Source organism: Neopelma chrysocephalum, unplaced genomic scaffold (assembly GCF_003984885.1).
Source record: "Neopelma chrysocephalum unplaced genomic scaffold, ASM398488v2 Primary Assembly neopelma1_124, whole genome shotgun sequence".
Taxonomy (NCBI): Eukaryota; Metazoa; Chordata; class Aves; order Passeriformes; family Pipridae; genus Neopelma; species Neopelma chrysocephalum.
Genome location: NW_020897786.1, coordinates 1728943 through 1751766, shown reverse-complemented (window position 1 = coordinate 1751766; position 22824 = coordinate 1728943). Strand labels below are relative to the sequence as shown.

At 57.8% G+C, this 22824-nt stretch overlaps 3 protein-coding genes across 5 annotated transcripts in view; 1 reads left to right on the top strand and 2 right to left on the bottom strand.

Annotated features, from left to right (window-relative positions):
• Nucleotides 1-3813, top strand: part of STRA6 (stimulated by retinoic acid 6) — a 30862-nt gene extending 27049 nt beyond the window's left edge. For both annotated transcript variants that reach the window (XM_027697862.1, XM_027697861.1), the window contains 5 exons: nucleotides 173-290; nucleotides 471-572; nucleotides 1410-1573; nucleotides 2051-2188; nucleotides 2836-3813. In XM_027697862.1, the coding sequence (XP_027553663.1) occupies nucleotides 173-290; nucleotides 471-572; nucleotides 1410-1573; nucleotides 2051-2188; nucleotides 2836-3014 (701 nt within the window). In that variant the 3' untranslated portion in view covers nucleotides 3015-3813. The remainder of the gene's footprint in view (nucleotides 1-172; nucleotides 291-470; nucleotides 573-1409; nucleotides 1574-2050; nucleotides 2189-2835) is intronic.
• Nucleotides 3814-6626: 2813 nt separating this feature from the next.
• On the bottom strand, nucleotides 6627-11062 carry ISLR (immunoglobulin superfamily containing leucine rich repeat). Of its 2 annotated transcripts, none has more exons than XM_027697867.1 (2): nucleotides 10558-11062; nucleotides 6627-9152 (listed from the first exon to the last, which is right to left on the bottom strand). In XM_027697867.1, exons 1-2 carry the CDS (start codon nucleotides 10811-10813, stop codon nucleotides 7894-7896), a joined length of 1515 nt encoding a protein of 504 aa, XP_027553668.1. In that variant the 5' UTR covers nucleotides 10814-11062; the 3' UTR covers nucleotides 6627-7893. The 2 variants fall into 2 exon arrangements, with proteins under 2 accessions (XP_027553668.1, XP_027553669.1); XM_027697868.1 differs by lacking the exon at nucleotides 10558-11062 and adding an exon at nucleotides 10340-10375.
• A 2860-nt stretch (nucleotides 11063-13922) lies between these two features.
• On the bottom strand, nucleotides 13923-18050 carry ISLR2 (immunoglobulin superfamily containing leucine rich repeat 2). The gene is made up of 2 exons (XM_027697859.1): nucleotides 17769-18050; nucleotides 13923-17261 (listed from the first exon to the last, which is right to left on the bottom strand). The coding sequence occupies exon 2, from the start codon at nucleotides 17253-17255 to the stop codon at nucleotides 15159-15161; it is 2097 nt and encodes a 698-aa protein (XP_027553660.1). The 5' UTR covers nucleotides 17256-17261; nucleotides 17769-18050; the 3' UTR covers nucleotides 13923-15158.
• Nucleotides 18051-22824: the final 4774 nt, after the last annotated feature.

The following is a 22824-nucleotide window of genomic DNA, read 5'->3' as shown; positions in this document are numbered from 1 at the left end:
AAGCATCGTGTTCGGAGCGGGGGAGGCAGGTAAGGATCTCACGGGCATTTTATGGGATTAAAATGAAAAGCATGTTCAGCAATGAGCATGGATCTGGGGAATGAGAGCAAAAATGAGAACCACTTCTCCATCCTCCCCCTCCATGGTTCCTCTCTCTCTGTCTCCCTCTCAGGTCTCCTCATCCAGCAAGTGATCTTCTTCTTCTGCTCGGTGGTGTTTGCCTTCCTCGTTGTCATCCCGCTCCAGTACAGCACGAGCAGCCCCTTCTTCACCATCGTTCAGAACATGTGGTGAGTGCTCCCAGCCCTTGGGAAGGGATGGAAGACCCGAGTGGGTGCCATGGCCGTGGTGTGCTTTGGGGTGCTCTACTGGGGGCTCTTCCAGCTTTGCTGGACGTTTCTGCTGCCTGGGATGGTGTCTCATGCTTGGCACCCTCCCTGTGTCCAACCTGCCTCTTCCCTCACACCCAGGCCCTTCTGGCTGACCCTGGTGGTTGCTGTCATTGTGCAACATTTGGCAGCTCACTACCAGTTCCTGGAGCAGCATCCCCTCAGGAAGGAGCTCACCAACAGGTATGGGGACATGGTGAGCCTTGGGGGCAGAACTCACCCTCCTGAGGTCCAGCACTCTAGGACTGTGTTAGGTTTACACATGTCCCTGGTGTGGTGTCTACTGGGTCATAAACTCAAGGGAATTCGAGGTGTTTAAGTGGCTTGATGCTCCCAGGGAAGTTTCTTTAGATGCTTTAGAGGGCCACAGTCCATTTACAGCCTTGATTTTAGTGGGGGGAAACTGGTGAGGTCTGCACCCTGCCCCATCACCTCCATTTGCAAGCCTGAGGAAGTCCAGATCCCTCAGGATCAGCTGGACCAGCTCAGTTCTGGCAGCAGATGTGGTCACACATGGTGTCACAGCCTAAGATGTGTCACAGCCTAACATGTGTCACAGCCTAAGATGTGTCACAGCCTAAGATGTGCCTTACGCTGAAGGCCGGGGTGATGGATGGATCTAAGTGTCCTGCTCCATCCACTAAAGGCACTTCCACCACCTCCACCACTCACCCAGCACAGCAGGGAGGCTGCTGTGGGCTCTTCTGGCCTCCATGGGAGCTGGTGCCCTCCATCCCAAACCACCAGCTTCATGCTTTATCTGGTTTCTAAGTCTTTGAGGAGAAAAGGAGACCCTGTGTGTGCTGGAGGCCAAGCTCTGAGGTCCTGACAGTGCTCTGAGAGCCTGGAAGGGTGTTTGCCTCTCTCCATGGGATGGAGACACCTCAGATGGAGACCGTGTCTGCCGAGGAGGGAGGAAAGGGAGGGAGGCTTATTTTGGCAGGTTTCTCTGGCAGGGAAAGGGCTGTGCTTCCCATCCCGTGGTGTTTGTGTTCCATGCTCTTCCTTCTCCACCCACAGGCGAGCCCTCTACATAGTCACCTACCTGCTCTTCCCCATCAACGTCCTGGTGGGTGTCCTGGCTGGAGTGTGGAGGATGGTCATTTCTGGCCTTTACAATGCCATCCACTTCTGCCAGCTGGACATCAGCCTGCTGAACCGGGGCGTGGAGACCTTCGACCCAGGTAGGGCATGGAGAGTGTCCCCCTGCAGCCCCTCTGGGAACATGGGAGCCCTTCTCCCACCCCTGAGCTCCTGGGGGAGGTGGTCTGGGGCTCCTCTGTTGCCTGGAGCTGCCAGGACTGAGAGTGGCTTCAAACCACCTGCGTTCAGAAATGGGAAAACTGGAGCAAGTGGCTTCTCCCGATGCCTGCTGGGTCCTGCTTTTCTATCCCAAAAGTTTCACCAATGGCCAGACCTCATTTCCACAGGCAGCAGACCCCCATCTCTCCTGTCCTAAAGGCAGCAGGAAAGGGACCTCAGCCCTTCCCCTGCTTTTCCTGCTGGGATTTTGGGAGCAGGGTTCATCCCCAGCATTGAAGGCAGGGCAGAGCTAGAGCCCAGCAAACAACCCTCCCCTGTGCTCCAGGGTGGGAGGGATGGGGGGGATCCAGGAAGTCTGACCCCAGCAGACGCATTGACCGTGGACTGTGTCCCCCCAGGCTACCACACTTACTGCCACTATCTGAAAATCGAGGTCAGCCAGTCCCACCCGGTGATGAGAGCTTTCTGCTTGCTGCTTCTCCAGCCAGCACGGCCAGAGCGGCCAGCAGCACCTCAGCCCAGCCACGTGGAAGAGGGTGAGACCTTCCCACCTTCAACCAGGGGGACGCACAGCCATCACCGTGGGGTGGCATCAGGGCCTCCTCTGCGGGTTTGCTGCTCCTCTGGAGATGCTGGTGGTGGTTGGGGTAAAGGGAGCGTGGAGGGTTGTGGTTCTGGTGACCTCTCTACTTTTATGCCACCTTTCCTTGAATTGTGGACACAGTCTCCATCACAGGAGTTGCTCCTGTGTGAGGGCAGGATGAGGCTTCCAGGGGTGTGGATGGAATCTTTGCAGCCCCAGTGAGATGGAGCTGGGGTTGAGATCATAGAAACCCAAAAGGGTTTGAGCTGGAAGAGACCTTATAACTCTTCTTGTTCCAACCCCTGGCATGGGCAGGGACACCTTCCACTCTCCCAGGTTGCTCCAAGCCCCATCCAACCTGGCCTTGGACACTTCCAGGGATGGGGCAGCCACAGTTTCCCTGGGTAACCTGGGCCAGGGCCTCACCACCCTCACAAGGAAGAATTCCTTCTCAATATCCCATCTAACCCTGCCCTCTGGCAGTGGGAAGCCATTCCCCCTCATCCTTTCTCTCCACGCCCTTGTCCAAAGTCCCTCTCTATCTCTCTTGGATCTCCTTTAGGTGCTAAATCATTGCCCCCCATTCCCATGTCCTTCCAGGCATCCAGCTGATGCATCCCGAGCGGACGCCGCTGAGCAGAGCGCGGGTGAAGCGGAGCCGAGCCCGTTGGGGGTTGGCTTACACGCTGCTCAATAACCCCTCGCTGACGGCCTGCCGGAAAACCGCCCTCTCCGACCCCACGGCCAACGGCACCCAGCTCAGCCCCCCCAAGCCCTGACCTCCAGAGAAGCCCCCCACCTCTCTCTGCCTCCATGCACGTTCCTGTCCCATCCCGTTCCCGTCTCCTGTTGACTCTAATCCTGCACCGACAGGAGTTTTGGGCACCTCTTGCCCCTCTCCAGCCTCCGGACCCTTTCCAGCAGTGTTGGGGGCTGGCTTTTATCTCTAGGTCCATGCTGAGCCACTCCCAAGGCCCAGAGGTGGAGACAACTGAGTCACCTCCAAGCCTGACCTGGAAGAAGATGAGCCAAGCTAAACCCTTCCGGCATCTCAGAGATATTTTAGGAGTCACTCCTGCAATGAGCCCACCCGTTCTCAACAGCTGCCTTTCTGACACGTGGCAAGACAGGCAAACCCCCCAGTGCCAGGGCATAAGGAAGGAGGGAGAGGGTGTGTGGAGGGATCCTTAACCATCCTGAGCACAAGGACTTACCTGCATCTCAACATGATCCCCACTGCCAACCCCATCCCCAGCTTCTCCCTTTCTGATCCTGGCTCCCTTTGGGCACTGTACCTAACCCTGGGACTTGCTTTTTTTCCCAGTTCTGTGAAGGATAAAATCCCACGTGCCCCTGTTCTGGGCTATGAGGCTGCAGAGCTGTTTGTTTTCTCTCCTCCCCTGTCCTCTCACCACCCCAGTGCCTCTTGTTGCCACCTCGTTTTGTTCAAAGCCAGCAGCTCCCAGGGCGGGTGTCCCTCCGAGCGAGATGAGCTTGAATCCGTAGGAACCAGTTTTATACCTCGCTTGGATGTGCCGAGTCGGGGAAGGTTAATAAATCACATACCTCATTCCTACACTCGGGTGTCCTTGGTCTCTTGGATGTTCCCAAATCAGGCAGGGGGGACATGAGGACCATCATCGTCCTGTCTCCGGGTGATGGTTTGGACTGACCTTGCCCAGCAGAGACTTTGTGGTAGATCTGCTTAACCAGGAGGTGAAGGGATCAAATCTGTGATCCCACTTTAGGGCAATTTTAATGCAAAACTGGTCACTTTGCTTTCCCTTCATAACATTTGGCCCCTAAACTACAGCTCCCATGAAGGATGGGAACTGAAACAGGGCAGTTCGTGGCTAAAGCACCAAAGGGAGATGTGAAAGGTGTTGCTGTGTCACCTTTGTCTACACTTAAATCCTTGAAATCCTGCCTTTAGGGGCTGGAAGGATGCCTGTGGCAGCAGCAAGCAGAGCTCTTGGTAAGTTCTACTGGTGGCTCCTTCCCTCTCAACACCATCACAAACACCTCAGCCTTGCTAAAGCAGCCTTTGCAGCCCACCCTGCACCGAGCAGGGCTGCTGGACCATCCCCTTGCCCCAGGGATCTGCTTGGAAGGAGGTTTCCAAGGACCCTCCTCCCTCTTGCCAGGATGTTTGCAGCACCTCAGTGTGGTTTGGGGGGAGTGAGGTTGAGCCCTGTGCTTTGGGGGTTGCCTGGAGGGTCCCGAGATCTCCCCACAACACCAGGGTGGGAGCCACCCTTTTCCACAGCAGTCTGACCCCTATTCCTTTCTGTCCCAGGGAAGACAGGGGGGTCTCTGCCTTCATCTGCTGCCTGCAGGTGCCACCCGGTGTGCTTGGATGCTGGAAATGCTGTCACATCCACTGCCCACCAATCAAACATGATTAAAGTAATTGCATTTGATCACTGTCTGGCACGAGCACAATGTCACCCAACTGGGTGACAGTGGTGCCACCGGAGGCAGGTCTGGGCTGGTTTCTTTCTAAGACAGCAGGAGCCCAAGGTGCAATTCCAGCTCTGGGATTTGAGGTGTGCGTGCCTGGTTTGCACAGCACAGCACGGGAGAGAGGCGTGCTGGGTGTCCTGGGTGTCCCTGAAGCACCTTTCCCTTGCAGCCCATCCCAACCCACCTCCAGCCTCCCAGGCACTGAAGGCAGCCTTGGTAATCCCTAAAATCTTTGGCAGCTCAGGGCCATGGGTGGAGCTGGATTTCAGCATCTGTTTACACAGCCCTGCCCCAGGCGTCCTGGAGATGTCTTGGCTGGGGCCCTGGTGAGAGATGACATCCCTGGGAGGAAGACAGGAGGTGGCTACATGGATTTGCTTGTTTTCTTGGACATAAACAGCGCCCTGGGGGAGGACTGAGCTTTTCTGCTTCCTGATGGCTTCACATCTCACCTCTAAACCCCCAACACTGCCACGGCCGTGGGGAAGCTCTGCCCCTGTGCATCCACATCCCTCTCCACCCAACCCCTGAGCAGACGGTGAGGTGGTTCAGGGAGCTGATCCAGCTGCAAATGGCCCTTAAGGAAAAACTGTCTGTGTGGGGAATGGAAATTCAGGTCTGGCTTTGCAAACGGGAGGGATGGAGGGTTGTGTTATCCCATGGTGGGTCCAGATAGTGATGCCAGGTGTGATATCACCTGCAGCATCCAACCCAGGAACACCATGGCACGGGGCCCTGTTTGTTAGGAATGGCTGATGCTTGATATCACTAACAATTTGCCATGAAATCTGTGAGTGAACCTGGCCAAGGTAGAGGAATTCACTTTTTTTGATGTCAGAACAGCAAAGCTGATGGGAGCTGCAGCTCTGCGAGACAGGCAGAGACCTCTAGGCATGGCTTAGGGCTTCTGAGAGCCTAAATGTGCTTTTTTATCCTTATGCCAGGCCCCAAACCCTGTTCCCAGCTGAGACTGCAGGAATAAACTCCCGTACCCCGCTATTCTAAGCTGGGAAGGGAGGATGTCAGCTGATGTCAAACTGATGTCAAACTGAGTTTAGAAGTTGTATCCTGTGAAACGAAACCAAAACTCTCATTGGGGCCACATTGCTTTTCATCCTGTAATGGGAAAAACATGTTCCTGCCTGTCAGCATCCCTTCGTGCGAGGAGCTCCTGGCTGGGTCTGGGATGTTTCTGCCTCAGGACTCCCACGGAGACCTCGGCGCCGTACGGGGCTCTGTTGGCAGCTCCTTGGCTGCCTCTTTCCTTAGCCTTACGAGCTGTCTGGATAAGGAATTTTGGGGCTGGAGAGCTTGTGTGAAGGCTTGAGGCTCTGGGATAGCTGGTTCCCAGCTGATTTTGGTGTTGCTGCCTTCCCCAGCTTGCTGCAGGCACGGATGGGGGGATTTTGGGGTATCCAAAAATGCCTCCTCCCTCCAGGGTCATGGTGGGGGGATAATATGATGCAGGGAGGGATCTGGGGGAGCTGTGGGGGATACTACACTGCAGGGGGATCTGGCTGGGGGATGCTACAGCACAGGGAGGGTTTGGGGGGAGCTGGGGGGGATGCAACGGCAAAGGGAGGACTTTGGGGGAGCTGGGGGATACCATGGGACAAGGAGGACCCTGAGGGGAGCTGGGGGCATGCTATGGGACAGGGAAGTTTTGGGGGGAGCTAGGGGAATGCTGCAGCACAGGCAACTGGGAGATGATATGGCACAGGCAGGTTTTGAGGGAGCTATGGGGCTGCTATGGGATGAGAGGGGTTTGGGGGAGCTGGGGGGATGTTACAGCTAAGGGAGGAATTTGGAGGAGCTGTGGGGGAAAGGAGATGTCCCTTGATCAAAGAGGGTTGGTGATGAGCTCTGGCAGCCCAGGTGCTGTTCCGTCTGGGGGGTTTGGGGGTTGCACAGAGGCAGCATGGACCAGCTTGTTTAAAAAAAGGTATTTATTGCTGTCCATACAGGTTTGGTTATAAGGTGAGGGGGCTGCAGGGGTCCATCCAACTCCCACAGATGGAGTATGTGGGAAAAGCTGGACCACCTGTACCTCGAGGTGGGGGAGATGGAGGTGCTCAGTCCCTTCACCAGGAGACAAAGAGTTCCCCAGCACCCTGGGACAGCTAGATAAGGAATATATGTCCCGCATGGGAATGCTAAAGCACTTAAGGAGTGTGTTTATGGCTTATAGGTCAGCTCAGCTTCTCTCTCTGTAGTCTGGGTTTTCCCAACCTTTTTTCCTCCCACTCTACCACGCAGCCCCCACTTGGTATCCTGTCAAGGAAGAGCGCTGGGGAATTATTTGGGTCTCTTTGAGCTCAGTCCCTCCCTGCCGGGGCCGGAGCCAAAGCAGGGCAGCTCGGTGGGTCCAGCCCAGACGAGTGTTTTGGACCACAGGTCTCAGCAGTGAAAGGGGAGGGAGTTGGAAATCCTGTGACATTCAGGGAAGGCACAGGCGTTTTAGATGCTCCCAGCACCCAGCCAGCTGGAGCCCTTTGTGCTCCTTCAGGGATGAACCCTGTGGCAAATCTTCTCCTGCTCCGAAAAATAGCCTGATCCAAGCCCATGGCTCCATCCAACATGTTCTGCTGTACCCATTCTGCCTACAAAGCACCATCACATCTCTGTCCCTCAGAGCCACATCTCTTGGCATCCCAGGACCCCATTCCCTGGCTCTTTCTCCATTCTCAGACTGGTCCTTCTGCTTCAGGTAATGTTGGTGGTGGGAAGGATGCACCTGGCTGGCCAAGGGCCCAGCTGCTGGTCATGGAAGGGATGTTATCCTTGGATCCCCTCTCTGGACACAGCCGGATGATGCAGGTGGAGGGGGGCTCCTGGTGGGCTCTGGGGACAGATGATGGTCACCTTGTTGAGGGTGGACTTTAATCCTGCAGCCACACTTTGATCTCAGGAGGGAGATAAGGGGGAGGTGTCAGATTTGTACACCCGGAAAGCGGCAGCAGGGTGTGGGTCTGCTCGACATCACCCAAACTCATTTGAAGCCTTCAACTAACAGAGCCCAGCCCTGACCCCCACCTAAGGAGGGGTTGAACTACCAGCCCTGGGCCTGGGTCTTGGCCCCCTTTGACTCCTGACCGCCCACAGTTCCCAGAAGCTCAGCAAAGGCACGACACTACGTGAAAATAAATGCTACAGAAAGAGGGGGAACCCCCGAGGCACTATTTCCTCCTCCCCCATTTAACAGCAGAGCACGAAGCCCAAAGCCAGCAGGAGGGTCCCCAGGTGGACCTGGGGCAGGGCCCCTCCAGCCCCACTCTTCGACTCCCTCGGCATGTGGTAAACGATCACCAGCTTTTCTCCAATGCCCGAGGGATCCATTTCATCCCCCTTGTAGCAGCTCCGCCCCCCGAAGTGGCCGGCGTGGGGGTCATCTCGGAGCAGATCTTCAGCTGGATTCTCCGACCCGGCCAACGCCACGTTGACCGAGACATCCCTCGTGCCCACGTCGTTGACAGCGAGACAGGTGTAGGTGCCTTCATCCTCCTTGCTGAAGTTGGGGATGGCCATGGTGCCGTTCTTGAAGACCAGGAAGTGCTCTTGGCTCTGCTTGACGTTTCCATCCCGTGCCACGTTGGGCCCGTTGATCTCGATGCGGCGGCTGGAGGTCTGGATCTTCCAGCGGATCTCTGGCGGGGGGCTGCCGGCCACGCTGCAGTGCAGGGTCAGCGTCAGGCCGTCGTACATGACCGTGTTGTCCAGGTTGGAGAGGTAGGTGAGCTGCACCGAGGGGGCAACGCAGTGGTGGTCAGGGATGTCTGTCACTGCCCTGCCCTTCAGCCTGGCGGGAGCCACGCACAGGGTAGACCCCCCCTTGGTGATGGAGACCGAGGTGCGCTCAGTCCATTTCTTCAGCCAGAAGACCTTGCAGGAGCAGTTGAAGGGGTTGTTGAAGATCTGCAGCTGGGACAGGGAGGGCAGGTTGTCAAAGGTGCCCTCAGCCAAGGTGGTCAGCTCGTTGTCATTGAGCCAGAGGGAGCGCAGGTCCTTCAAGGAACGGAAAGCATCCCGGGACAGCCCGGCCAGGCGGTTATTGTTCATCTTCAGGATCTGCAGACCGCTGAGGTTGCGGAGGTCCTGCCACGGGAAATCCGCGATCTTGTTGTGGCTCAGGTCCAGATTCTTCAGATGCACCAACAAGGCAAAAGCCCCTGGTTCCACCACCCCGATCTGGTTGTAGCCCAACCACAGTGACTGCACTTCAGGAACCTCAGCAAAGGAGCCCTGCCCCAACCAGCCGATCCTGTTGGCCGACAAGGTGAGGATGGTCACGTTGGAGGACAACCCCTTGGGTACCTCCTGGAGATCCTTGTAGGCGCACTCGGCCAACAACCGCCCGTTTTTCTTGGTGGAGCAGGAACAGGGGCTGGGACAGGCCAGGCAGGGCCCCAGGAGTGCAGCCAGGACCAGGCAGCAGAGCAGGGGCCTCATCCTTCCTCCTGGGAACAGAGATGGGGCAATGAACGGGATGGGTCTAGCCGAGAAGGGGATCTGCTTTTTCTTGCCAAATACTAAGAGGAAGCACAGAAGAACAAAGCATCCATGTGCTTATCCCCAGAACTTTGGCTGGAAAAGACCGTTTGAAATATTCCCTTATCAGAAGGCATTTCCTCACTAAGAGCAGAGCCTTCAACTACTGCATGAGGGGGGAACTTCCCCCTAAACCCTTTCCTTCCCTCACTAGAAGATATCTTTTCCTGATCTTTGATGAAATACAACCCCCAAGATGCTGTTTCCACGGGTTCAGAGTTCACCCTGCTGAGAGTGGAATTAAGAGAAACAGAGCAACCACAGCTCTTTCCTAACAAGCTTTCCCCTAAACCATCAAGCTGTTGGGATTTTCAGCAGGCTCTCAGACCACAAACCAAGCCCCCATCTCCATATTTTTCCATGTCATGGAAAAAACCAGCTTCTCAAGTGCTTTTTCTCAGCAAGGGAGTGTGGGGTCCCTGGCTGCTGGAAGTCTTTAGAGTGAAATATTTCTGAGCTAACTCCTTACTCCCCTCCCTCCTGCCTTGCAAAGGGGATGGTGCGTGCTCAGCTCCCGGCGTCTGGAGGCTGTGTCCCACCAGGGAAGAGGTTAAGTGCAGCTCTGCGAGGAGCTGGCAGCCAGACCCCTTTGTCTCTGCCTTGTAGGCAAATTTTGCTGCTCTTTCCAGTTCCCAACCCTGTCATTTAAAGCAGGAGGGGGGGACGTTTTATTGGTAATGGAGAAGCTGAATAAGACATGCACAACTGAGGGAGAGGGATGGGACAGGCACAGAAAGGGAGGACCCTGAAGGGATTGAACCCCCCAGTCCTGCGGTTCGAGGGATGGGGAAGGAGCCCCGCTGGCCCTGGGGGTGATGGAGGGCTGCTGGGGGGGGTGTCTGTCCTTGACTGCTGCCTTTGAAGCGCTTGCTTGGTGCAATTTGGGGGTGTCCCGTGGCTGTCCCAGTCCAAGCTGCCCAGTGAGGGGCAGATCCCCATCACACTGCGGGATGCGGGGGGAGCAGGGCTGGCGGCGCAGCACCGGGGGGAGGAGCGGGGGGGGTCCTGCATCTTTATAGCTCCTGGAGCACCCCCACCCCGGCTCCCTCCCATCCTTCCCCCCCACCCCCGCCAGTATCCCCCGGGGCGCAGTTACCTCTCCCCGCCGCCTCTCGCTGCCCGCGGCCGGGGCGGGCGGAGGCAGCCCGGGGGCGGTGTGAGCAGGGCCCGCACGCCGCATACCAGAGCCGTGAATAACCACCCTCCCTCTTTCCTTCCCTCCTTCCCTCCCTCCTCGGCCCGACCAGCCCGTTCCCCCGGCCCCGCTGGTCCCTGGCCCCCCGCTGCCCGCCCCGGCCCCCCCTGCCCCGTCACCGGCAGCTTCGCGGAGAGGGAGCCCGGTCACCCTCGCTCCTCTGGAGTGGGGGAAAACAGGACCGCCGGTTCCCTCGGCCCTCGTCGGGCTTCTCCTCCCCTCCCCGTCCCCCGGGCCCTTTTTGTTTTCCATGGCACCGACCCACTCCTGGCTGCGGGGGCCCTTCCTCCACCCGCCCGCCTCCCCCGGGGGCTGCTGTCGGAGCCCGGCCCCCTCTGCCCCCAGTCCTCTGCCCTCCAAACCTTTTTCCCTCATACCTCTGCCCCCCAAATCTCCTTCCTCATAAAACCTCTGCCCCCCAAGTCCTATATCTCGGGGTCCATCCTGTCCCACCCCTTGCAGAGGACATCTGGGGGACAGGCAGAGAGCGAGCGGCTTCTGGAGGACATGGGTGAGTTGTCTCTGAGGGGGGTGAAGGGCTCTGGGGGCTTGGGAGTGGCAGGATGACACTGCTGAGGGGCTGTGCGGGGCCAGAGCAGGGTGGGAAGGAGGGTGCAGCTCAGATGCTACATCGGGGAGAGGAGGAAGGAGGATGAGATGCTGAGGTCCCAGCAGGTCACCCAGAGCTGTCGAGGTACAGGGAGGTCACCTGGAGTTGTCACCCAGAGTCATCTCCTTGGCCCTGCAATAAATTGCTGATAAAAGCTTTTAAAAGTGAGTGATGGGGATTTTATCTTGTAGACTCTATCCTCCAGCCTGGCAGGACCACTGGGGAAGGGATGAGCATCCAGAGCTGGGAAGATGAGCAGGTCCTTGCTCCCTGCCCTCCCATACTGGCCAAACTGGGGCATCTCCAGTAGGAAAGCTTCCTGCTGTGGGGCTGGGATTGGAGGTGCAAGGACCTCCATCCTTGAGCAAGCCAGAACCTATTTGTAAAAGCCCATGAGGAAGATGAAGGTGGAGCGAGGAGGAGCTGGATCCCCCTGGGAGAGCTTCACCTCCGTGTATGGCAGCCACAGCTCCCTGTCTTCACACTTGTGCTGACGCAGCCGTGGCTGAGGCCGGGCTGTGAACAGGCTTGGGGTTAAAAATAGTGCTGTGCAAGGCAGAAGGGGATTGTTTTGAATCTAGAGCAGTTCATGGGGCGGGCTCGCAGTGTGGCTGCTGCCCAGGGGCTGTGCTGGCACACCAGGAGAGCCAGGGATTTTCTTCAGTACCTGTTTTGCAAGGCATTTGGGGGGATCTGTCACTGTCCCTCTTGGGTGTGATGCTCCCACGGACAAGGCCAGCATGGGGGATGCTTCCTGAATCCCTGGGCTTGATCTTGGCAGCGCCCATCACTCCAGAGAGAGGCAGAGGGAAATGATCCATCAACCCCTCCACCTTGAACACCTTCAGAGCCCACCTGGAAGGGAGCAGGGGCTGTGGACCAGTGAAGGACACAGGATAGGGGTTATACAGGGGACCAACCCTAATTCAACCCACAGAGCAGGGGAAAGATGCTGCTCCGACCACTCCCATGGGGGCCCAAAACTCTTACCTGTAACCCCACTAAGGCACAACCCCTTTTTGATCCAGGATAAGCCATAATTTGGGAAGGGAGGGTGTGGTGTGTGACAGCTTCTTTATTTTTGGGGCCGTCCTGGGAGAAGGGTGACAGACACCTCCCCACAGCTTAGGTGACACCACGTGCATGACAGCCCAGGCTGTGTGGGTGTAAGCTTGTCACCATCACGCGTGGGCACATCCCACTCAATCCTGGGCTGGTGGCGGTATGTGCAGAAGGGTTAAATGCCTTAGGAGGGGCTGAGCCATCCACCCAGGATGCTTTAACCCTTTCCAGGAGAAACCCTTTCCGGGAGAAACCCTTTCCAACCCTCCCCCCCCCCCGGACACGGAGGGGGTGGGAGTATGCAGAGCTCCATCCTTGACCACTTTTTGTGCCTTTGGGCACCGGCTACTAATTAGAGCCCTCCTGAAAAGGAGCAAATCTCAGCATAATCCAGCATCAAGATTCCCTGTAGATACGTTAGGCGGGGAAAATCTATTATTCTCTAATTAAAGGGAGGGAAAAATGATTGTTCTTTTCTATTCCTTCTATGTTTCTAAGCATGAAACTCAATTATAAGTGTATTCACAGGAGGGGATTTGTCTACAAGGGGGAGTCTCTGCTTGGCACAGGGTCTTAAAAGCTGCAGCAAACACCTGGGCTGGTGCAGAGCAGCCTCGAATTCCCAGGATTTGGGGGATTTGGGTGGGACCCCCTCCTGCCCGCCACCTCTTTGCTCGCTGACCTGCTTTGTCTGCCTCCCCCACTCTCCCCGTCGCAGGAGAAAGATGCAGAGGCTGGAGTTTAAAATAGGAATTTTTCTCAGGAGGGTGGAGAAAGGAGTGTTTGCTCGGCGGGGATCTGCTGGGTTGCGGAGGCTGATTTTGGGGAACCTGAGGGGGGCATCAGTGGGGGTTGGGGGGTGGGTGACTGTCCCCACATGACGGGACGCCGCCTCTCAAGCGGGGACACTAGGAGGGCATGTGGCTTTGTAGCTCCAGATAAGAAAAGCAATCAAAGGCAGCCTTAAATCTTGACTGTGTAATTATGGGCTGAAATCATCAGCCAGATGAAATGGGGAGCATAAATCCACCAGCCACCTTCGTAGCACCCCCAATCTCCGGGCTGGGAACACCTTAAGACTGGGGTGACACTAACCCTGCCAGGCAAGGTGCAGGGAGACAAGTGTTGGGAGAAAAAACTTGTGTATACATGGGCAATGTGGGCATTTAGCATGTATTTGTACATGTGTTGAGCACACTTATTATAGATACACAGAGGTTATATAAATGAGATACATTGTGTATATATATTGCATATATTCTTACTCCACATGTATGGGATGCGTGTGCCAGGGGAAAATATTATTTGCATTTTTCTATATAGCGAATTTATAGACAGTATGTCTACACGGTATATAATACATTTGAGTTATTATAGTTTCCTATATACACTGAATTTATATGTATTTATAATGTGTGTAGACACTGCATATGTACAAAGTGTGTAACATGTGTAAAGGCATAGCAGAGTGATTACAACAATTATTTGTGCTTATAAACCCTGTGTGGATGTATAAAAGGAGTGTGTGCATGTACATACAGTGTAAGTACTTATATATATTATGAGCGTGAATTTATATATAATATGTATATACAAAAATATAATATGTATACCGCATGTGTGCACGGTTTATGGGTAGAAATATATATATTTATAATGTGTGTGGGTGCTTTGCCGGTAGCTGTGGCGACGTGTCTCTGCGCCGTCTGCCACCTCCTTGGTGTCCCCTCGACCGCACTGGGCTGTACCGGGGGCAACACGGGGGGCACCGGGCGCGACCTCCCCCTCGTCCCCATCGAGCACAGACCCGTCTCCACTTTCAATCCCTTTTATTGACTCTTTCACAGACAGAAGCTCGTAGAAGGGCGCCCGCGGCTCTCCCCGGCGCCGGGGCTCGCGGGGAGTGGGGCTGGGGGCGGCGGCGGCGGCGGCGACCCGTCGCCTCCCGGGACCGGGCCCCCGCCCGCCCGCCCGCCCGCCAGCAGCGCGGGCGCGTCTACGGCACAGACACTTGGCTACAAGGCTACTCTACCCAAAACACATCGAGGGGCCCTGCCGGGACCGGGGCTGGGACCGGGGAGGGGGGATCGGGACGCCCCCGCCACCTCGGGGTGCGGGCGGGGGGCGCGGAGCTGTCCGGTCTCTCCGAGTGCTGAACGGGGAGAGCACGGGGAGCACCGGCACCCGTCGGGGGACGGAGAGGACCCCCGGGAGTGGCAGGGAGCGGGGACCTCCAGTGTCCACTGGGGAACGGAAAGCACCTCCCAGGAGCGGCAGGAACCGGGGAGCCCCGGGACGCACCGGCGAGCAGAGAGCACCGCCGGGAAGCGGCAGAGACCGGGAAATCTCGGCACCCACCGGTGTCCACCGGGGAAAATAGGGATGCGCCGCAGCGCGACGGGCACCCACCGGAGAGCGGCGGGGACCGGACCGAGGCGCGGCGGGCATCCACCGGGAAGCGGTGCGGGGAGGATAACGCCGAGGAACGGTGCGGACGGCTCCGGGCTCCGGCGGGGTTCGCGCGGGGGTTCGGCGGGGCCAGAGCGGGGAGCGGCAGGACCGGACCGGGGAGCAGAGGGGACTCACCGGGGACCGAGGGAGCGGCGGGACCGGACCGAAGAGCGGAGGGGACCCACCGGGGACTGAACCAATTCCAGGAAAAAAGGTTTGGGGAAATCGGGCTTTTTTCTTTGACCCGTTTTTTATCTTTTTTTTTTTTCGTTTTTTTCCTTTAAGGGGAAAGAAAATATGGGGCGAGCGGAGGGCAGAGGCGGCCAGGGGACCGGGAATCGTTGTTGTCGCTAAGCCGGGAGCAAGGACTGCCGGTACCCAAAATGGAAACGAAATCGTAGGAAACGCGTCCCGCCGGCACTGAGCATCCCCGGGGTCCTGCCGTCTGAGGAGGAGGAGGAGGGTCAGGCGGAAATCGCTGAGGATACTCCCGTCTTTCCTCGGAGGAAAAGCAGCAGAGATGCCCCGGGAGGAACGGGGGTTGGGGACCGGGGAGGAGGTGGGGCCGAGGTGGGGGTGGACGGGGTGTGGGGAGGCTCAGCGGGGCCGCTGCCGGTAGTTGCCGTTGATCTCCTGGGAGATGGTGACAGCCTCGGCACCCAGCGGCAGCTTGTCGCTGTACTCAGAGCGCACCTCAAACTCCTCGCCGTTGGCTTTGGATTGTGACTCCGCCATGGAGCTGGCTGCCACGCTCTCCTCTCGCTCCAGCTCCGGAGCCCCTTCGGCTTCTCTCCTCCTCCTCCACCTGCCTCCTTCTTCATCCTCCTCCTCCTCCTCTTCTTCCTCCACCTCTGCCTCCCCTGCCTCGCTGGGATTGTAGTTCTTCTCAGACTCCAGGTAGGAGACACGGGGGTCAAAGTCAGCAGCCATGTGCTTCTCCATCTGGTCTGGGTTCTGGGCCTTCATGATGAGCTTGTAGGTCTTCCCTTGGTATTTGGAGAGGAGGTGGCACCACGTGGCCCCCATCAGGGGTAAGGTGGCCAGCACCAGCAAGAAGATGCTCACCACCACGATGATGATGAGCGAGGGGATCTCTTTTTTGGTGGTGAAGACCACTTGGACCTGGCAGTCCTCCCCGAGGTAGGTGAGGCACACGGAATAGTTGGTGCCGGGGTTCAAGCCCTGGAACCAGTACGAGTTCACCCCTTCTTCAATCTTGGACCACTGGACCAAGGCATGGCCCTTGCTGCTCTCCTGGCACAGGTAGAGCATCCTGAGGTGGACCTTCTCGGGCTGCGTGTAGGTGGGTGTGAGCTGCACCCGGGCATCGCGCTCTGACACATCCAGAGCGATCACCCCCAGGTCAAACGTGTGCTGCTTGAAGTCGCCGCTCTGGTTGAAGGCGTGATTGGAGATGTACTTGCTGGTTTGTGTGGAGCCACACTTCTTCTCAAAGGGTGGCAGCTGGAAAGGGATTTGCCCATCTCCCGTGGACTCTGTCCCAGCTGCCAAGGATGGTTGGCTCTGGCGGGTGGGGCCAAGGGGTTTGCTCCTCTCATCTGGTGTGAGCACGCTATTCTTCGCTCCCTTGGCCCCAGGCTTCTTGTCACCTGGCTGTGCTTTACCCCCCAGTGGGTCCCTCCCGGGCTGCAGTGGGTATTTCTGGGTGCCCGCCACAGCCACGTTGACTGAGGTCTGGTTGCTCCCCATTTCATTGGAGGCCAGGCAGGTGTAGGTGCCTTCTTCCCTCTTGCTCAGGTGGGGAATCACCAACGTGCCATTCTTGAAGACCAAGAAGCGCTCAGGGTCCCGTTTGGACTGGTCCTTCCCAGCGGTCTCATTTGGGTTCCCACTGAGCTCCAGGGTTTGGCTGGAGGTGCGGATCTTCCAGCTCACTTCGGGCAGTGGGGTGCCCGTCACGGCACAGTGCAGTGTCAGGGTGAAGCCGTCAAAGAGCTCAGTGGTGTCCAGGTTGGGGTAATAGGTGAGCTGCACCGTGGGCGAGGCGCACTGCACATCCGGGATCTTCCCCACCGGCACTCCTTGGAGCTGCTCCGGGAGGGCACAAGTGATGGAGTCCTTCTCAGGGATGGAGATGAGTGTGCTGTCCATCCACTTCTTCAACCACTGGAGCTTGCAGGAGCACTCAAAGGGGTTGTTGTAGATCTGCAGGTGGGAGAGGGAACTGAGCGAGTCAAAGATCCCCTCAGCAAGGGTGGTGAACTTGTTGTTGTTGATGCGGAGGGACCGGAGGTCCTTCAGGGTGTGGAAAGCCCCCTGAGGTACCACAGCCATGTGGTTATTGTTCATCTTGAGCAGCTGGAGAGCGCTGAGGTTGTAGAGGTCCTGCCAGGGGAAGTCCACGATCTGGTTGTGGCTGATGTCGAGGTTTTTGAGCTGCACCAGGATGGCGAAGGCACCAGGCTCGATGGAGCGGATCTCGTTGTGTGCCAACCAGAGGGAAGTGACCTGGGTCACTTCCACGAAGGAACGCCGCTGCAGTGAGGTGATCTTGTTGGCCGAGAGGCTGAGGGTGGTCACGTTGGAAGGCAAACCCGTGGGCACCACTTGGAGATCCTTGTAGGCGCAGTCGGCGAACTGGTGTGCGTACTTGTCCACGCAAGCGCAGGGCTCGGGGCACGCCCGGGCCAAGCCGAGCAGGGCCACTAGCCACAGGGCCAGCAGCGGGGCCATCTCCCCCTGCCAAGGGATACAGGGGGTCTCAGGGCTGCCGGCCCACGTCCCCGCCCCGCTCCCGGCCCCGGTCCCCGCCCGGCGGGAGGCGGCGGCGGGGCCGCGCCCCATTGTCTGTACCCGGCTCCCCCCGCCTGCCGCCCCCTCGCCCCTCGCTCGTGCTCATCCCCTCTTCCCCTTCTCGCTCGTTTTCCTCCCTTTCCCATCCAGCTCTTCCCATCCTTCTCACTCTCTTTTTCTCGTCTTGATTAGGCTTTTCCTTCCCCCAGCCCCTCAAAAATTAATTAAATCTCGTTTTCTTTCTTCTCTGCTTTAATTTCTCCTTTTTCAATTATTTCTTTCCCTTTTCTTTTTTTCCCTTCCTTTCTTTCATCTTTCCTGTCCCCACTTTTCTCCCTCCCATCTCCATTTCTCCCTAGTTCTCTCCTTCCCTGTTTTCCACTGTCCCCGACTCCCTCCTTCGCCCCTTTCCCCCACTTCCCGCACCGCACCGGGGCTGACCCCGCACCTTACCCGCTCCTAAGTGCCGTTAAGCAACACGCAGCCCTTTTCCTCGCCGTTACCGGCCCTCCGCATCCTCCTCCCGACCCCCGTCCCTGTGGCACGGAGGAGCCTCCGCCAGCCCGGACACGACGGTGAGGGGCGGGGGGACCCCACCCGTCCCCCCGCACCTCTCCGGGCTGAGCTGTGAGCCGGAGCGGGGCCGCACGGGCACTGGGCTGCCGAGGCGACAGCGAAAGGGAGGAATTAGCATTTCTGCCAGCCTCCCCCTCCGCTCGGCTGCCCCCTCCCTCCTCGCCACCCCTTTCCCATCCCACCACCCACCCACCGCCGCCGCTCGCCAGCCTGCGGCGAGGACGGGGCCGGCTGTTCCCGCGACGGGCGCGGCACCCTCCTACTCCCCCCCTAAAAAATACAAAATAACCAAAATAAACACCCACCCGGCAGAGCAACGAGTACAACTCCGCGCGCTTGGCAGCAGGCGTCATACAGCCCCTACCGCCGCCCGCCGTTCTGACTTCCCCGGTGCCCCCCCAGAGGGACCGAAATGCCGTCGTGGCGGATGCGGGACACGGCTACCCCCGTCCTCCCGGGACATCGCGGGGTCGCAGCCCTTTGTGGAGCGTTTGTGGACGGGGATGCGGAGGTTGGACCCTCCCGCCCACGGTCCCCGGGCGGTGCTGCCATCCCCCCACGCCCGATCCATGCGGTATTTCCACGGGCGATGAGCGGCGTGTGCCAGCCGGTCCCGTCGCTCAGCGCTTATTGAATGAAAAGCTCTTTTAAACACGGAGGGGGTTAGGAGATGGGAGGGGAGAGAAATACACGGGGGCTGCCGGGGGTCCCCAAGACGGGACCGTTCTCTCGCAGCTTCCTCCCGAAGGTTTCAGCCCCTTGGAAAGGTGCAGGGAGCCCCCTATTCCCCTCGTAGTTTCGCCTCGACGTGTGGGGCTGTTCTCCCCCTCCACCCCCGGTTCTGCTCCTCTCATCGAGAAACCATTGATTTTGGGAGCGTTATCGATTCCTGTCTCCCGCCATCCCTCCCTTCCCCCCTGCATCCCTCCATCCTCTCCCCTCCGGGAGCTCTGCCTGGGGGTGCCGAGGCGGACTCATCATGGATTCGGATGGGTCAGTCCACTCCTCCTGGTGTCCCCGACCCGGCTCTGTCGCGACAGACAGCGGCCCCGCCTAGAGCTGCGGCTACCACCCCTTCCCCATTCCCCACGGGGACTTGGCGCATCCCGGGGAGCTTCAGGCGTGGGGACCCCCGGGGATCTGAGGGGGGGCCCCGCCGCCTTCCTGCTTGCTCGCAGGCGTAGTAAAAGCCCGGCCACCTCTCCCTCGTCGGGAGCTCGGCTCCGCATCCCAGCCCCGAGGCCACGGGATGGGCGTGTTCTTCCAAGGACGAGGAGAGGGAGGAGGGAGCGGAGAGGGGATGATGACTGGAGGGACAGAGCACAAGCTGCTTGACAGCAAAATGTCAGATTTGATCCTCGATGATGGCTCCCATCCTCCCAGGAGCCGTGTCCAAAGTCCCCCAGCCTGACACCTGCTGCCCGGCACAGATTTGGCCCAACCCAACCAACACTCTGCAAGGAAAGCCCTGGGAATGGTCCAAGGGAACTGTCCCGAGCAGATGGGCAAGGCCACCTTGGTACAGTGGTCCCCTGAGGGGCCACACAGAAGGGAGGCACCGCTTCAAATCCAGTGGATACATCCACAGGGCAGCACTTCCCTGTCTCCCTTCCTGCTGGAGCAGAGTTTGAACGGCCGTGGTGCTCTCAGCATCTTTGGATCTGAGCCATGACTCATCCTCATCCCACCCCTGTGGCTGGCTGGTCACCCAGCATGTCCTCACCCTCACCATGACACTCTCAAGCATCCGCGCTCAGGGAATTACAGCATCAGGCATTTGGAGTTGTGGTTTATAGGCATTTTTTCCTCATTTTGCTCACCCTCCAAACACCCGTGGGCTGTCAGTCTCCTGAGCCCCACAGCAGGGAGTTCTGTGGTTAGTGGGGCAGCACTTGTGGGCTCAGCATCTCCAAACAGACCCACCCTGCTCCTCACCCAGGTTGTTCCACATCCCAAGCTCCCCATGCTGCTGTGGGGTTGCAGGACCATGGATTAGCCCATGCTAGTGTTGCCCCATGGTTGCAGAGCTCAGGTGGGAGACACAGGGATGGAAAACTTGCTTTGAGGAGCATGGAAGGGGGTAAAAATGCCACAAGAATGTGACCAGCAGGGAGAGGACACTCGTTTTCTGGTTTGGCTGCTATCCACGGCGCTCCGCTGAGCTCTTCCGAAGGGATGGATGATGCCTTCATCCATCATGCAAGAGGAAGGAACCCAAGTGTCCTAGATACAGTGGCAGCATTTCAGGAACATTTCATGTTGTGCTAGAAATGGGTCAGGGATGAGGCACGTGTGACAAGATGGATACACATTCCTCCTCATGCTCCTGAGGGCCAGACCCTCACCTAGACACTTGGGAGGGCATGGGAGCATGGAGCAGCATGGCATGGGATACACCATCCCTCCAGACCCCCACTCACCCCTCCCCAACTGACACAAGGGGTTCACGTCACCCTTTGTGCCTCAGTTTCCCATGGGCTGAGAACAGGGAGGAACAACAGTGCTCTGGTGGCTCTGCAGTCCCCTCAGATGGGAACTCCAAGGAGGGAAGGAGAGAGGGAGGGAGGGAAAATGAGTAGATAGATGTGTGGATGGATGGATGGATGGATGGATGGATAGATGGATAAGTGGGTGGATGGATGGATGGACAGATGGAAGAGCAGGCTCTGGAGCTGCCCACTTCTCCTTCTCACACCTCACTTGCCTCAGCCCCAGGCACCCCAAGTTTCATTGTGCTCCTAAACATGTGGCAAGTAGGGGCTGGTGTTGACCATTGCAGCTCCAGAGACACAACTCCCACTGGTCAGGGACATTGCCTACTTCAGAAGGAGGAGGCCAAGCCACCAGTCTGGGCTCTCCTGGCTTCTCCAACCCCCCCAGGATCAGGTGAACACATGAACCACCACCCTGGGAGCATCCTGGTTGCAGGACCTGCCTGGCCAGAGACAATGTGGCTTCTCCTTCCACCCAGAAAACTCTTTCCTCAGCTTGGCCTCACCACTTCTCCAAATATTCAAGAGTCCTGACCACCCCGTCCTCTGTCTTGATGTTCCATGGGATGCAAACCTGTTCAGGTGATAGTAGAGTTATGTTTTTATTAGGAATGTAATCCAGGTAACCTTTCCCAGGCTCGCAGAGGCAAATCCTCCTCTGCATTAGACTTCCCCCACCCTGGCCAGCAGACCTGAGTGATCCCACAGGGCACAATCAACGCAGAGGAACCAGCCCTCTGGCTCTAATTAGTTTTGCATGATTGTTGGGGGAAGAAATCCGTTTTCATAACCAGAAAGGATTTATGCTCCTCTTTCTTGCCTTTTTTTTTTCCCCTCCTAAGTCCCAGAGCACTTTGCTTGGGGCTGGCGGGGAGTCGTTTTATGAATGGTTTAGATTGAGCAATGCATTATTAATAACAGCCAATCAAGCAAGCAGGATAATATATATCATTTCAGGAGGTTCGCTTAATTCAGTGAAGTTATTTATTGGGCTAAGAAAACCCAGAGACACTCTGAGACTTCCTGGAAGGGGGATTTTCACAGGGTGGCTCTGGGTGGAAGGGAGGTCTGCACCAGTGTCGAAGTTTCCTGTTGGAGGTGGAAGCTGGCGGGGCTTCTGGGGAGCCCTCAAAGCCCTTTTCTCCAGGGTTTGAGGGCTGTTGGGTGCTGCTCTGCTCCCCTCACAGTGAGAGACCCTTTTCTGGCCGGATGAATGAGCTTTACCGCAGCTCAAGGCAAGAGAAACAGCTAATCCTGCTCCCACAGCCCATTGGTTCCGTCATTGTTTTACCAGGCTTTGATGAGGCCGGTGACAGCAGACAGATGGGCTCTGCCCTCTGCCCGCGCCCCTCGCGAGGCTGATCCCCCGCAGAACCCTCGAGCAGCCACCAGAGGATCCTCGCGGTGAATTTGGTGACAAGCCCTGTGTGTAAACGTGCCGGCTCCTTTGGGATCACTGCTGTAACAGGAATAACTCATCGCTGTGTCCGGGACATGGTTTGTTCCCTGGGGCTCCCAGAAGATGGGAGGCACTTTTCCTTCCTGTATCCCCTGTTTTCCAAGCCTGGCAGCTCCCCTATCACCCTCTTGGAGGGGAGATCCTCACCCTTCCCTGCCCACCCTCACCTTCCCTGCCCACTTTTACCCTTCCCTGTCCATCTTCACATTTTCCTGTTCATCTTCACCCTTCTGTGTTCATCTTCACATTTCCCTGTCCATTTTCACCCCTCCCTGCCCACCTTTACCCTTCCCTGCCCATCCTCACCTTCCCTGCCCGCTTTTACCCTGCCCTGTCCATCTTCACATTTCCCTGTCCATCTTCACCCTTCCCTGTCCACCTTCACCCTTCCCTGTCCATCTTCACCCTTCCCTGTCCACCTTCACCCTTCCCTGTCCACCCTCACCCTCCCTGTCCACCTTCACCCAGCTCAAGCCCTCCAGAACAGCTGCCCACCCCTCCCACCCCTCTCCCTCTGTGCCCAGCACAGCAGCTCAGACACCTCAGTGATGGCCACGGTGCCCTCCAGGCACAGGAGGGACCATTGGTGGGCCCTGGGGATGCGGGTGGTGTGAGATGTGTGGGTGTGAGCGAGCACAAGTGAGTGTGAGTGTGCAACGGGGAGTGTGAGTGTGCACAAGTGAGTGTGCACAAGTGAGTGTGCACGACTGAGTTTACACATGAGTGTGAGTGTGAGCACCAGTGAGCGTGAGTGCCCCAAGGACGGCGCCAGCCCCGGTGCTCCAGCCCGTGTGCGGCTGTACAAAGAGGACACCTGGTGGCATGTGCCCCTCACTGCCGTGTCACACACAGCCCTGCTCGGGGACACCCGATGTGGCCGCCTCCGACTGTCACCAGGGCCACATCCAGCCTTGGGGCGGGGGGAAAGTCCTGAGGGGCGGGGAGCAAGGCAGGGTGAAGAGAACGCCAAGCATCTCCCCTC

Coding starts and splice junctions, on each gene's coding strand:
- ISLR (XM_027697867.1), bottom strand. CDS start 10,813: ATGAGGGAAAAAGGTTTGGAGGGCAGAGGACTGGGGGCAGAGGGGGCC. Junction 9,153..10,557: donor CCCTCTCCGCGAAGCTGCCG/GTGACGGGGCAG, acceptor CTCTGTTCCCAG/GAGGAAGGATGAGGCCCCTG.
- ISLR2 (XM_027697859.1), bottom strand. CDS start 17,255: ATGGCCCCGCTGCTGGCCCTGTGGCTAGTGGCCCTGCTCGGCTTGGCC.